Source organism: Pelecanus crispus, chromosome 15 (assembly GCF_030463565.1).
Source record: "Pelecanus crispus isolate bPelCri1 chromosome 15, bPelCri1.pri, whole genome shotgun sequence".
Lineage (NCBI taxonomy): Eukaryota > Metazoa > Chordata > Aves > Pelecaniformes > Pelecanidae > Pelecanus > Pelecanus crispus.
Window position 1 is genome coordinate 10,386,614 of NC_134657.1, and position 14,408 is coordinate 10,401,021.

At 41.8% G+C, this 14,408-nt stretch overlaps 1 protein-coding gene across 1 annotated transcript; it reads right to left on the bottom strand.

Annotated features, from left to right (window-relative positions):
* Nucleotides 1-3,127: 3,127 nt before the first annotated feature.
* Nucleotides 3,128-7,075, bottom strand: UTS2 (urotensin 2). The gene is made up of 4 exons (XM_009490621.2): nt 6,973-7,075; nt 4,531-4,641; nt 3,878-3,921; nt 3,128-3,244 (listed from the first exon to the last, which is right to left on the bottom strand). Exons 1-4 carry the CDS (start codon nt 7,073-7,075, stop codon nt 3,128-3,130), a joined length of 375 nt encoding a protein of 124 aa, XP_009488896.1.
* Nucleotides 7,076-14,408: the final 7,333 nt, after the last annotated feature.

The window sequence follows — 14,408 nt, forward strand, 5'->3', positions numbered from 1 at the left end:
AGAGTCACTGCAGGGAGTACAAGGTACAGAACAAAAGATGTAGCATCTTATTAAAATGGGAAAGAAGTAATCTTAGATAAGTATTTAACTGAAGGTGCTTCTGGCAAGGTGATGCAGTTCCTTGAAATACAGGCATCTCGAAGGTAACATTGCATATATTTTTGCTGATGGCTTATTAATTTTTAAGGGGGTGATTTGGTCATTCTAAACGTACTTATGAACATAAGCCAAATTATCTAGGTATTTTTGGTCCAAAAATTTTGAGAAGAACTGAATAGACTTGTGAAATGAAAAAGTTCTAAGTGGTGCTATGTTTTTATTCAGAGATCTAGGCAATGTCAGTCCAGCTACATTACTGGTTTGTCAATAGCAGTCATGCTCCTGTCAGCTGAAGGTCTTGCTCTCAGTTAAAAACCTGTAGCTTTCACCTCTGCGTGGATGTCGAAGGTGAGCTGAATGATGTACTTCTGTATTTTTGGCAGATGGTGAGAGGTAAGTATTGGACCTGTGATTCTTACCCCAATCGCAAAAGTAATGGGACCGTAGCTTTTCTGTAGTAGGTTTGCTCCACAGTTGTGTTGACTTTCAGGGTACTTACTACATACTGCTCCTGTGCAGCTGGAACAAGGGTCTGCCTGCTTGGCTCCCGTTTGATGCTCCAGTTTGCTGCCTGAAACGGTTACAGGCAGGCTCAGGCTGGCATAGAGAGCTCACTTGCAGCTCGCTTCCCCAGCTACAGTTGCACCTTTCTGTCTGCTCCGAGAGCTCTGCCCTGTCCGGTGGAAAGATGATCAGCCTGCCCTCCGGAGCTCTTCCTATGATCTCTTTAGTTTTCTGTGACAGCTCCAGCCTTCTTGTGTCTGGCCTGCAGAAGAGAGGAAAAGCTCGGAGCTGAAAGCTGGCAGGAGCTATAGGTTGTAGCAGCATGGGGGAGAAGCAGAGTTTGCCCTTCTCTGTTGTGGACTGGCCAGGCTCTCTGCTCCTGGGCCCTGGAACTGAGTTTATCTGGCATCTGCCATGAATGTTTCCTTCAGGACGGAGTCAGCTGTGTATGCAACAGGGTCTCAAACAGTCGTCTTTTTGAGAGCTACCGGTCATGTCCAAAGATGCAGTCTGAACCTGCTTCCTACCAGAGGCAAAGACTGTGAATAACTTCAAATTTCAGGCTTTGCTGAAATTCTGCTATATTGGAATTAGCTGACTTCCCATGCGGCTCCCGCTGCCGTGCTCTGGCCTAGCTTGAACACAAGAAGTTGTCTGAGTATTGCTTCTTTAGATGCCGTAACTGCTACAAGTATTTTTGCAGTATTGAAAGCTGAAACCATTTGAGGGTTTATAGCTCAGTTACCTCGTCTTCACTCCACCATCACCACCTGACAGCTCTCTTCATTCCTTTATTCTCTTATGTAGATGGCTACTGAACTTTTTAATACTTACAATAATTTTTATTGTTATTCATTGAGGTTTTATTTATTTTGCTTTATGTTTGCAATTTTTGAAGTGGGATTGAACAGATTTCCCCTCCCAGTCTTTGTAGGCTCTACACCTTTCCCTGTATATGAAATAAATCTATCTTAGGTGGTTATTCATTTAGATAAATCTGAAGTCTTTTCTTACAAGTTTTTATTGACTGATGAGGTGGCAGAAAGGAAGTAGTTGCCAGACAGGCACTGACTTGCTCCATTGTGTAAGAGAAGGATGAAGGTTCAGAAGATTTCAAATAGCTGCTCTGCATTTGTAAGGACATTTTTCTTTGTTACAGCTGGCTTCATCTGTCTTACAATTTATGTGAAGTGAACAAGCTGTATCAAGCCTATAGGCCTTGTTTAAACAGCAGAGTCAGAGATTTATGATGTATATTATTGAGATCGATGTAGCCTGTGTATCGCTGTTAGGTGAAATTTACTTCAAGCTTCCTGTGAGCCTTGATTAGCAGGAGGTTTATGCAAAGTATGTATTGAACAAGGCAGGGCTTCACAGCTCAAACTGTTTGTGCAGATTATTGAGGTTGGCACCCCCCAGAGACAATTCCTGACTCTTTAGCTCTATTCCTTGCAGATACTATCAGGAAGTACCTGTGACTGAGAAAGTATGCTGGTACTCCACATGCAAAGCAGTCGGTCTGCAGCTGCTCTTTTGTCTTCTCCCTCACTTACTTTAGATGCCAAGAAACAATGACATTATAAAAACTCTGTGGTGGCTCAGGGAAACAGATCTCACTGCCCTTGAGTGCCCAAGCAGGAGGTGGCTTGCCCTAGTAATGCTTATGATCTATCTCCATATATCACCTTCCCGCATCTGTGTGTGTAGCCACATAAGTGCAGGTCACGGTCGTAGAATCTTTTAAGTCATGTCGTCCCTGTCTGCCTCCACTGACTGTCTGCAATCTGGGTGTAAAGTCTTGACATTGACAACCATAATGTTTACCTTCCATGCTGTGCTTGATGATCATCAGGGACAATTCTTAAAGCCTGTGCTATGCACAGGTGACCCTGTTGTCATGGGCAGCTGGGGACTAGGCAAGGTGCTGCAAAGAAATAGATTTGTAGGTCTTTCTTTACAAGCAACCAAGAGAAAGAGTTCTCTCTCTCCAGTGTAGTGGGAGCAAATGCTTGATCCTGACACATGCTTACTGTTTTTGTGATGCTTTGGGATTGGCAGAAGGGGACTGGGCACTGTTAAGCTGCCATCCCTCACCAGCTCAGTGTCATCAGGGAATGCAGCACTGACCCTTTCTTCCTGGCACCACAATCTACGTCAGTGACAAAGGAGAAAGTTCTCTTGCCTCCGGACTTAGACGCAGTTGAGGCATCACTATTCTGGGAGGTTTCATGGGACCCCATGGGAATCTTGCTTCCCTTGCCCAAGTTCCCTTCATCTTGCATATTTATCTCTTTGTCCCATTACTGTCTGCCTGTTGTGCTGAACTTTAAGAAAATACTACACTGCTCACAGCATAATTGCAAAACATCAAGAATTTATTAATTTCCGAGTAGTGTAGAGTCTAAAGTCAGGAGCTGTCTTCATGTTTCTTCATTCTCATTTTAAATCAAGCAAATCTATATACATGTTTTCAGACATCTGTATAAATTATGCAACCAAAGTCAGGGAGAGTTTCTTCTCCTGTTTACACACAGTATTTCCAGAAGCACTCGGAAAGATTCCCACGTTTCTTGTACTGTTTCCTGTCCTTGTTCAAGAAGCGGCCCAGCAAAGCAATTCGAGGATGATTTCCATAGAAAGTCTGAAATCAAACAGCGTTAGAGAGGTTACTGTTGGATGGGAAAGTTCCTAGTGGGAAAGTCCGCTGTTCACTGCCCCAGCTGGTCACCCAGCCCTGTGTCCTGACTTGGGGGAGGAGAAGCAGCTGCCCAGTGTGCCCTCTCATTTAGATGATGCACTAAAACTAGTCCCTGTCTTCTGCCTTTGTATTTGATTCAGCAGACAAGTGAACAGGAATGATCTTCTCCATTTACCTAACGGTTCATCACAAATCTGATAATACCGTCTAGCCTATGTTGTAGTGGGGGGAAAAAATGACATGTAGCTAATACTGGTTAACGTACCGGCCTGGCCTGGTGAAGCTGGAAATTGGCCTTTATTTAGAAAGCTGTTTTTCTGGGGAAAAGGTTGGGGGGGTTAGAATGAAAGGCTCTGGATTACTCACTTTTTTTCTTTTTTTCTTCCCCCCCCCCCCCCCCCCCCCCGCTTATCTAACTGCTAAGAGATTCCAGCTTCAAGAACACCGTGGCATGCTTTAGTCTATACTGTTTATGAAGTCTGTGGGTCCAAAATGATGTCTTGGTAACCATTCTGTGTAGTTTAAAATGTGGAGTCTCATTTTTCTTGTTTCAGTGACAGATGGTCATTTACTTACCTCTTTGATATTTTCCCTTGGGTTGTAGCTGCTGGAGCTAAGACCTGGTAGAGGGGAGATATAATAAAATGTTTTACTGTTTAGAAATCATGAACCTACGTGAGTCATTCTTGTGTGCCATAATGCTATAGCTGGCAGGAGTCTTGAACTGGACTGTTCAGAGGACCAGACAGAAAACCCTTTTGCTGCAGCACGGCCAGTTCTTCTTGTGGCACCAGGTTCCAGCAGGATCTGGGACTCTGACGATGCAAGCTGTACTGTCCTCTTCAGCAGGCATCTGTTACATCTGTTGTCACCCAAACCATCTATTGCTGTTGATCCTGCACTTTTTGCAAGTATTGATGTTTTTGAAGAGACTGTGCTACTTTGTTTTATCTGCTAGCTCCTTTTAGTCCAATCTTTGCCTTGCCCCAGTTTTGCTATATGGAGGTTTTGCTAAACTAATTTGGAGACTTTTCCAGCTAGTATTGAGCTGCAAGCATGGCTGCTCAGCAGGTTCCCCCAAGGTCCCAGTTAACTAAATGACAGCTTTCTGTTGCCTACGCATAATGTTGTACTTCAGTAAACACCCAGGAGTCGGGGCACAATATCTGTGGAAGCTGGGCATGCAAACCATGGGCACTCTCCCATAAATTGCTGTGGTAAATCCTCACCTGCTTTGTTGTCTTCAGTCAGCGTGCCCAAGAGCTCTGGCAGAAACTGAAGCAGGGAAGTGCTTCCTAGGCTGCCCAACCGCTCCAGATTTAATCTCGAGTCTTCATCAGCTGCAAATGGAAGATGACAGAAACATGCATATGGTAAGAGTCTTTTGCTTTGAATCCCTGTTTCAATCTGTCTCAGATGATTTCTGGTCAGGTCTGGCCCCACCTGTTGAAGATCATCATGAAATCACCAATCATTGATCCTCATTTAATGAAGGTAATAGGGGATAGTTGGCTTGGGTTTGGTGGTTTGGGGTTTTTTTTCCCCTTCCAAAGCTTTGAGAAAATATACCTTCCTGATGTTAATCTCAGGTTCTTGTTTCCCTGGGAGATCTTTCTTTAAGAAAGTTTTTTTGATCAACAGCAGCCCCTCCCATTGCTTGGGGAACTCTCAACCTAATCCTCCTGGTACCCAGCTGTAGACAACCCAGACTTGTATGTAACTTATTTCTTTATTTTAGTCCATTTCTTTATCAGCTAGTTCCTATGCTGGAGCTTTTCTATGAATAAAGACAAAACTTCCTGTTGAAAGCCTATTAACCTGCTCAGTTTCCCAACTATTAAATGCAACAAAATGGGGGGAAGGGCAGGAATAAATAAATGTAGGAAGTTTTAAAAGCATATTTTGGCAGCTATGCTTCTCAGTGCATTTCAATCATCTCTCTCATTAAATGTGTGTACTAGTACAGGTATTATTTTTTCTGAAACAACAGATTGCTGATACCTGGTGGAATTAATTTGTATGTGCATGGAGAATTTAGAATTCTGTAACTAGCCTGTGCCCCAAGGCAGGTTGCTAACAGGAGTCCTTGGCGGTGTTATACTTAAGGTAAATAAGGCTTTTGTAAGCTGAGCGGTAAATTTCATCTTTGCTAATATATGGCAGACATGCAAAATTGTGGTCAATGACAGGGTGCTATTATCAAACTCTAGTTGTGTAGATGAATATCATTTTGTAGTTGTACTTTTAGATGATACTATGCAGTTTTAGTTGCTCTCACCTGCAGGGGTGGGTGAGACTGTATAGCTCCTCAATAGGGAATATATAAGAAAATAAAGTGCTGAAAATAATCCCCCAACATTTCAAAAACTTGGACCAAGATCAAGAACTCGAAGACCTTGGACATCCACGTTGTTAGTTTGTTCACTGTATGAAAGGGCAATTGCAAAGGACAGTGGGGATTTTGGTGTAAGACTCTGAATAAGAATACTGTAACTTCCCTATGCCCTGCGGAGACAATTCATATCTCTACCCTTGTATTATTTTTTACTTCAGAGCAGTGTTATCAGGTAAATTTGCTTTGAGATTTTAAAAAAAAACCACAAACCAAACCAACCCTCTTTAATACTTCTATCTTACCCAGCCTAGACACTCTTTATATTAGCAAGGAAGATTTAATAAGCCTAATGGATGTCTTCAAACAAATGCAGTAATTGTTAGAGCCAGCTTGTTCACCCTATGATATGATAGATGTTATCCATATTGAGTCATGGTTGCCTGTAAATGCAAGTTACATAGTGGATGGCTTGAGAAGATGCTGGCTTAGTGAGTCCAAGATTTTCAAAGCAAACTAGGGACTACTGATACCTATAAACCAGCACAACAGCTGTTGCACCTGCAAAGCAGGTAAGAACAGCCACTTTCTAATAGTCAGCTTTATACAATAACTTTGGGTTTGATTTGCCTGTTCTTTCAGAACTTGCTTCAGAAACTCTTTCAGCACAGGTCAGGTCTGATGACAGTAACCTTGTCTGATGACAGTAACCTTCTCTGTTGTGCATTTTTACTGAGCCATTTCAGTCTTGACTTACAGTATAATTTCAAACTTTGAGGACAGCTTTTTCAAGCAAGATTTATTCTTTCACTGGACTGAATGGAATCTGCATTAGTGCAAACAAACAGTATGCTCAATACCTTGCTATTTTTGTAGTGCAAAACAGACTTGCCTGTTCTTGATCTAAGTAGGACTGCATTAATCTTTGCAGTAGGTTTCCCCCTGCTTTAAATACAACTTCAGTTAAACATAGCTCATTTTAAAGTGTAGCAAGAGGAGAGACCGAACAGCCAAGTTTCTTTAAATTATCCAATGCCTACTATTGCTGCTTCAAAGACAGATGCTGTATATGCCAGCTCGCATTCAGTGCTAGAAGGCTCAGATGTCTCCTGGATCTCAGAGCAGCAGGAACAAAGACTTAGGGCACCCAGCCTCCCCATTTTACACAACTAGCACCCACTGATGATGCCACTTGCACTGCTGGTGTTCTGAAGGCATTCCTGCTTTTTCTACAGCCGATCAGCACAGATAAAGGCCCCTCAGAAAGCATACCTGCTTCTCTTCTGGTTTTACTGCTCCGGCCCCTGCTTTATGACCATTAAAATCAAAAGACTCTTACCTGAGAGTTGATAAGACATCCCACTGGCATTGGTGATGGGGAGAGACGAGAGAGGACAGGAGAAGCTGATAATAATGAGACAGCAGAATACCAGCTTGTGCATTGTTGCTGTGTTGAATATATTTCGTCTTTGTCTACCCCTGTAACTCAGAACTCCTCTCTGACTGTTGCCTCTGCTCCCAGTTTCACCCGTTATATAGCCGCTCATGACCTCATAAATATCATCATGTTCTCTCCCCCCTTCAAAAAAAAAAAAAAATCCAATGAATTTATTGCCCATTGATTCTAAATGGAAACCACTTTGCATTGATGTAATTTTTCAAGGTAACAGTTCATAGACAATAAATTTACTGTCTTATAGCTTGGTGTACAAAATGGATATTATATCAAACCAAGCACAGTAAAGTTTATAAATCTGGCATTAAAAAAAAAAAAAAAAAAAAAAGTAACTTCCAGTTATAAATCATGAGTTAACAAAAGGGTCAGACGTTGGTTGAAATGACCAGGGCAGTAAGACAGCTGATTTATGAGCCTTAGCAGGCTTGACGCAAAGCATCTGATATGAAATGCACCTTTTTTTTTTTTTTTTTTCCCCCTTTTGTGAGATGGATGGATCTGTTGTGTTGTATTTGGGGTTCTTGTGCCAGAAAAAGTAAAAGAGAAGGGGAGTTAAAACACCTAGTTAATTTACAAAGATAATGTTAGGGGAGTTCAATTTTTTTTTTTTTTCTTTTAGCATTTCACATCTATTTATTTGAGAAGACCTCATCCAGTCTTGCCCTAGAGAATTGTCTTGGCAGAGAGAGTACAGCTTCCATCTGGAGACTTGCTTGGTACATATAAACTGCTTTGGTTGATATTAAACACAGGTCCCTCACTACACTGGGATACCCTTTTCCATTTCACTTATCTTCTCTTTCCCTCAGTTGGAACTAACTACTTAATTCTATGTGTGCTGGCTAGGTTGTTTTCCCTGTTTGCCTTTTGCTTTTATTTAATGCTAATGCAGTAGTTGCTGTATGTAATCTCACAACTTTAGTCTTTATTTCCCTCCATCTAGCATATTTTGTCTTCTCTACATACAATTTCATTTTTCATATCAAAGAGCAAGGACTGACTGGTCCCTCATCTTCATTCTTTACGAAGCTTCATATCCAACTGTATAGAGCCTTGAAAATAAAAAAAGTAAGTTTATGACAATTTTCTTTCATTTAGGTGGTGAGAAGATTATGCCTGTTCAGGTTCGTAATAAATTGAGGTTCAGTAATTTTGTTTCCCACCTCTCTAATCAAATGCTTGTGCCTTTAAATGCTCTTCAAAATACTCTGAAATCCAACTAATGTCACTAAAGTTCTTTCTCTATGCTGAAATTGTGTGAAATTGCGTGATAATTGTAAGTCACAAAAGGAGCGAACTTACCTGCTTCCTTTTCCCTTTATTAACATTTCCTGTTGAAGATTAATTTTTGTATTATAAATTCTGTGGCTCCTAGGACTAATTTCAAATTAGCTACCTTGGTCATACAGAACAGATATATTTATGCTGCAGGTCTGATTCAAAGAGAGCATGCCCCATGCGTGCATGGTTAACAGGTTGTGCAGAAGAGCTGCGGGCTCTGCGAGTCACAGAATGGTTGAGGTCGGAAGGCACCTCTGGAGATCACCTAGCCTAACCGCCCCATGCTCAAAGCAGGGTCAGCCAGAAGGGTTTGTCCAGGAGTGTGTCCGGGCAGGTTTGAATAGCTTCAAGGATGGAATAGGACAGAAATTCAAAACTAAGCTTGACGAGGCCCTGAGCATCCACATGTAAGTTCAAATGCTCTGCTTTGAGTGCAGAGGTGGGGAGTGGGAGAGGTGAGAGAGGACCTTCAGAGTTCCTTCCAGCCTAAACTTTTCTATCATCCTGTGTGTACAGAGAGGTCTAGTACTGACTTGTAGAACACATGCTGCAGGTGTCTGAACTACAAATCCTGTTTCTCTGGACTTCTCTTTGCTGGAGTGGATATGACAAAAGAATTTCTCTGCAGAATGAACCTAATACATTTTATATGCCTCTTTGCCTGTGCTTCCCTACGAGAGAAATAAGTAGCTAGAGAGGAATTCTCTCTTCTCATCTGAGTCATGCAACTCTTCGTTCCAAAACTGCAGACAGTAATTAGGTCTGATTTGATGCATGATCTCACTGTTGGTGCTGGATGCTCTGTACAAACGCTTCTCCTTCAGTGAACTATCAATGACAATGGCATTATCAATATTCACTCTGAGCATCCTCCAAGGAAAGCTAATGAAGCACTCTTCACAAGCAACTTGCGTCCTTTGTCTTCTCTCAAGGAACACTCAGCCTCTTAGAGCCATCGTGAAGTGCGTCATGTGGAGGTTGGGCAACTTGCCCGCAGCTTATTGCCTTTACTCAGATTTGAAGTTGTCACTTAGACACTCTTTCCTCTACCAAAATGTCAAAGGCATTTTCCTCAGGGGACAGTGCACACGTCATCATGCGAAGCAAAGAAACAGCTCATCCTAAACAAAGGTACAAAACCCTGAATACACAGGTCAGGGGAGTAAATGTGAATTGCACTTTGAAAACTTGGAAATTGATTTGCAGGAAACTATTTTAATTTTTATCAAAACTACTATTTTGTGGGAGAACTGTTTGAAGTTCTTATTTATGCTAGTAGACTTTATTTCAAGTGCATCAGTTTAAATTAACAGGGCAGCAGTAGTCCAGTTAAATTACTGAGCAAACTCTGAATAGTAAGTGTGTGTTACCCTATCGTAAAAGATTATCCTTAATTATCAGAAGAAACAACTATTCTTGGTTTAAAGTGATGGCTCATGAAGAATAAGTTGCTAATGAAGTCAAGTAAACTTTAAAAAAAAAAGACACAGCAAAACCAACAAAAAACACCCCCCAAAATTATACACCTTCTGAGTAAAATAGCAAGGATGAAATCTAATCTAGAATACAAAAGTTCTTTCCCCATTTTGAAGTGCTTTATGATAAGTAAGCATGAGTTGTTATTTTAGTCAAGTATTGTGACAGTTGGCAAAAGCAGGAATTTCAGAGAAGACGTGATTTAGCAGTAGCATTTGTATGAGGGACTTTTTCCTAGGATCTAACATCTGGTGTAACTTTTTGGCTTGAATTTAGTTTGCGTGAAGAGAGGTGTGCAGTAGAATGTTTTTGTATTGACACTGTAATTGCAGATGGGCCTATTTTTATATAAATGTCCAGCTCTTCCTTGAATTTTACTAGAATTTTTAGCTTAACATCTTGTTTCAATGAGTTATACATGTTGGCTGGTGTGAGAGAAAAAAATACATAGTGTTATTTACTTCCCTGCTAGGGTCTAGCATGTCGTTTAGGAGTTTGGGGGGTTTTGCTTTGCTGTCACTGCTGTTTTAGCAGATATCTGTCCTCATTAACACCTAAGTAGTTAACTTTAACTTAAAAGTTCTCATTTTAGCTAATCATTCAGCTTCATAACATGATTAGTAGATCTATTTTGCATACTGAAATAGCTGCCTTGTGAGATCGTATGTGCAATAAGGTTTTTTTCCTGCCACTAACTTGTATTGCTTTATGTATACTCTGCATTTTAGTGCATACTGAAAATCTCACCTGTTGAGAGACTCGGCAGATCAGAGGAAGAAACTAACCATAACCTGGGCACTTGCTGTTAACTTCCTTTTTCTGAAGATGCTTCTTCTGCCCACTGTGTGCAAACTGTAATGTCGCGCATGTAGTGTATGGTTCGCACTACCAAACAGCACTATATGGTGTATTTGGGTATGCCCAGTAGTATTTCTATCTTCTGGATTTCTCTCAAAGTTATGTAAGATCTCTGAGAGGTTCTGACCTAGGTTTTCTTGTTCTGTGGTGGGCTGAAGGTGCACAAGTGAGTATGTGTGCTTAACTGAACACATACCTCTGCCGAAATGAAGATGGTAGGTCCATAGGCCTTTCTGGAGATATTTTACTTTGCTACAGAATTGGCAAGTGGTCTAAAAATTCCCTAGTACAGGATCACAGCTGCCAAAACATTGCTCCTTTGTAGTAAAGTTTCCACCAGTTTGGGGGGGAAAAAAACCTCTTGCTTTTTGGCCCTGCTGGGCTGGCACACTGTAGTCTGGGTATATTCTCCAAGTGAAGCTTGACAAACTGGTCCTTAATTCCCCTGTCCTCTCAGCACTGCAGAATTAGCACACTGAAGCTGCACACTGTTTGACGTGAAGGAAAGTAAGTCTGGCATGACTGGAGCTTGGAAATACAGCACATCGATATCTTATGGGAATCAGATTCTGGATAATGCAGCCGCAAACAGGGGAGCAGAGACCAGATCCTGAAATAAGGTTTCTTCTACAAAAATGTAATGGAAGTAACTATGCAATTACAGTTTATTTTTAAAACTGAAATTATGAGAGCAGACGGTATAAGGAAAGAGAGGAACGCTTCTGCAGCAAGAATGGAACTTTACCTTTCTCCTGCTCTCCCAAGGTATCCCAATTAATCTGTTCAGCCCTAATAAGAAATTATGATCTGGACAAAAGCAGGATAAAAACTTCTTTTGTTTATCTCATTTTTCTGGTCAGCCCACTGCACAGAAAGGAGTACAAAGCAGCCTTGCTGACAGGCATAGGCTGTTAGTCAGTGACTGTCCATACTACACTCTCATTTCATCAGTCCAGCCACACAGCAAGCTGGAGACTGGGGCTCATTTTCTTCAGAGGTGCATGTCTGCTGCAATGCTGCTCCACTTGGAACCAGTAAAATTTTCCAATTTGGGCCGCTTTGTTGCAGAGAAGTCTCTTGTGAGGCATTTTGAAGGCAAAATACTGGATTTTTAGAGACCTTCTAATAGTCCATAGTAGTCCAGATCAGCTCTGATCCTAGACTCAGTGCACGAACCCTGTCCTTCCTGGTGTGGGGGGCATGAAGGGAGAGGACTGTTGAGAAAGAACTGGGATAGGTGAATACATTTTCCTATTTGGTTTTCTGAATAGGGCTAGATTAACTTTTGGGTGGCTGTATTTTTTAACAGCTAGCCAGTGTGCCTCGACCAGTAACAGGTACCTTGTTTTTTCAGACTACATGTCAACATGTCAAGAAAAGAAACCTTCTCTCTCTACTGGTGCTGGCTTCCCGGCTCGGTGGGTCGAGGGGAGCTGGTAACAGAATGGCTGCCCCGGGAGGTGGCGCTGGGAACCCTCCCGAAAAAGACCGCTGTGCGCAGGGAGCCAGCGCTGGGGCGAGTCTGCCGGAACTGGCAGCGGGGGTACAGGCTTAGGACTTACAAAAGGTAACTAATTGGGGAAAAGGAACCCTGTGGTTTTGGGTTTGGTTCGGGGTTTGGCTTTTTTTCCCATTTTTTCTCTTCTGAAAAAGGTTTTCTTTTTCTTCCCTTCTTGCATATGTACATGTTTCTCAGCTAAAGAACTCTCTTACATTTTTTTGAAGAATGATTAAATAAGGTCAAGGGACTTTTTACTCTGGAGGAAGTATCCATACAATGTATTCCTTAGACAGTTTTTCTTGAGTAGCTTCACTGACAGGAGTCGGTGTCGCTGCTGGTGTTGGAACTGCATGGGAAGCTCGGTCTGCTAAAGAGCACCACGACAATTATGTGGATCACAGTAAAGCAGACTGTCGGGTCAGGACAGAGTCTTCACTCTTGAATGGCTCGTGCGTGAAGAGTGGTGTGATCTGCTCTGCTTTCTCATTTACCGTGACCGTCTTTTTCCTTCCCCTAATGTTCTTGCTGTCTTGGCATTTCTAGGAGCAGTCAAGGCTTCTCCTCATGTTAAGAAGCTTGGAAGGCCTGCCTTTGTTATCTGGTTTAACTCTCTGAAACCACAGGTAAAGCATTTTGTGAAGTACTTTTACCTTCGCAGGGCTTGTATGTAGCAGCCCCTTGGTTGGTCCTTTCTTACACCGTGTTCCATTCCGTGTAATAGTTTACCTTTCTTCCTCCTTCCTGTTTGTGCTCTTGTTACACTCCTGGCACTGTTCCTCTGTCTCCAGTGCTCAGCCTTGTCTGTCTCTTTGCTATAGGTGAAAGTGTAGGGAGAGGAAAGAAAGAAGGAGCTTTTAGAGGGAGGGTTTGGGAAGGTGCTTGCAGGACCCAGTCCTTGTTTCAGCCTCGGCACAGGACCATGGACAGGGATCGGAGGGTGACATTGGGTGTTGCTGGAGCCCTCGTGGGCTGAGCACAGGCACAGGGTGGTTGCTTGTTCTATTTATGGTGTATGAATTAATGAATATACTGAATAAAGTTTTTCTGCTTTTTTGCCTTTTTTTTTTTTTTTTTTTTTTTTAACTAATTGTCTTCTAGTTTGGTGAGAAAATGGACGTCCTCAGCAAATTGACCTATGGAGTTTAGCATTGCTTTCTGTTCCCCTCTATCCTTGAGCGCATAAGCTAGTTTACATCTCCGCCTCCTGCAGTTCTGGTCTCAAGAGGTACTAACTTCCAGTCAGCCTTGGTCCTGTCCCTGTTGGTCCATGTTCCCAGGTTGTCCGATAGCATCTATAGGGATGAACTTAGCAGTGGGCAAGAGTTGCCAAACTAAATATCCAGTGATGTTGCTATATTTGTTCTCAAGATGATTAGCTTGGATGAATCCCATCAGCTATGGTCCTTTGTAACTGAAAATACAGTGTATCGTGTTGATAGCTTTTTTCTGAAAATGTTTACATAACTGATAGGCACCAAATACTTTTTGTATATTTTGTAATAACAACATTATTCAGAAATCAGTTTTAATTGGATAGGTATTGAAACAGAACCCTTGCTCTTTGTAGAGCTGAAAGGCATGAAGGAATAGCCCTATGCTCTGAGGATAAGATGATAAAAACTATAGGTTGATGCATATCATGACATTGCGGGGGGGGGGGCTTATAAAACTGCTAAATAATTTTTTCTACTGCTGTCCATTGCTACACTATCTCAGCACAGATCATACAACTTTTATTTTATTATTATTAAATCAATGCTTGTCTGTCTGTCAGAGCAAAAGCACAGGCTAGAGGCCTTGAGCATGGCATGAAGATGCGTATGTGGTCTAGGGGATATATCGGGGAGCAGTACTTGCTGAGAGGGTTTTGGGGGATTGTCTTGGAGAGAAGGAATCCAATTTTGTGTATGCTATGTGTTTGTAGCAGTTTTGTGCTACGAATGATGGGAACAGCCATGCTTGAATCTTCTGTCAGGGGCAAGTGATTTGCTACAAAACAAAGCTCACAAATGCACAAGCTTATGTTCACTGTGGATGATTAGGTAGCATGGTCCTTTAGAAAAACAGCCAAACACAATGCAGGCTTAACAGTACCTTCTATCTGTATATATTACAGTACAGACATACGGACCTTACTAAACATAATTGAATTATTGCCTTTTGCTTGTTCATTTTTGCTTATAGTACTATTTAATAACCTGCC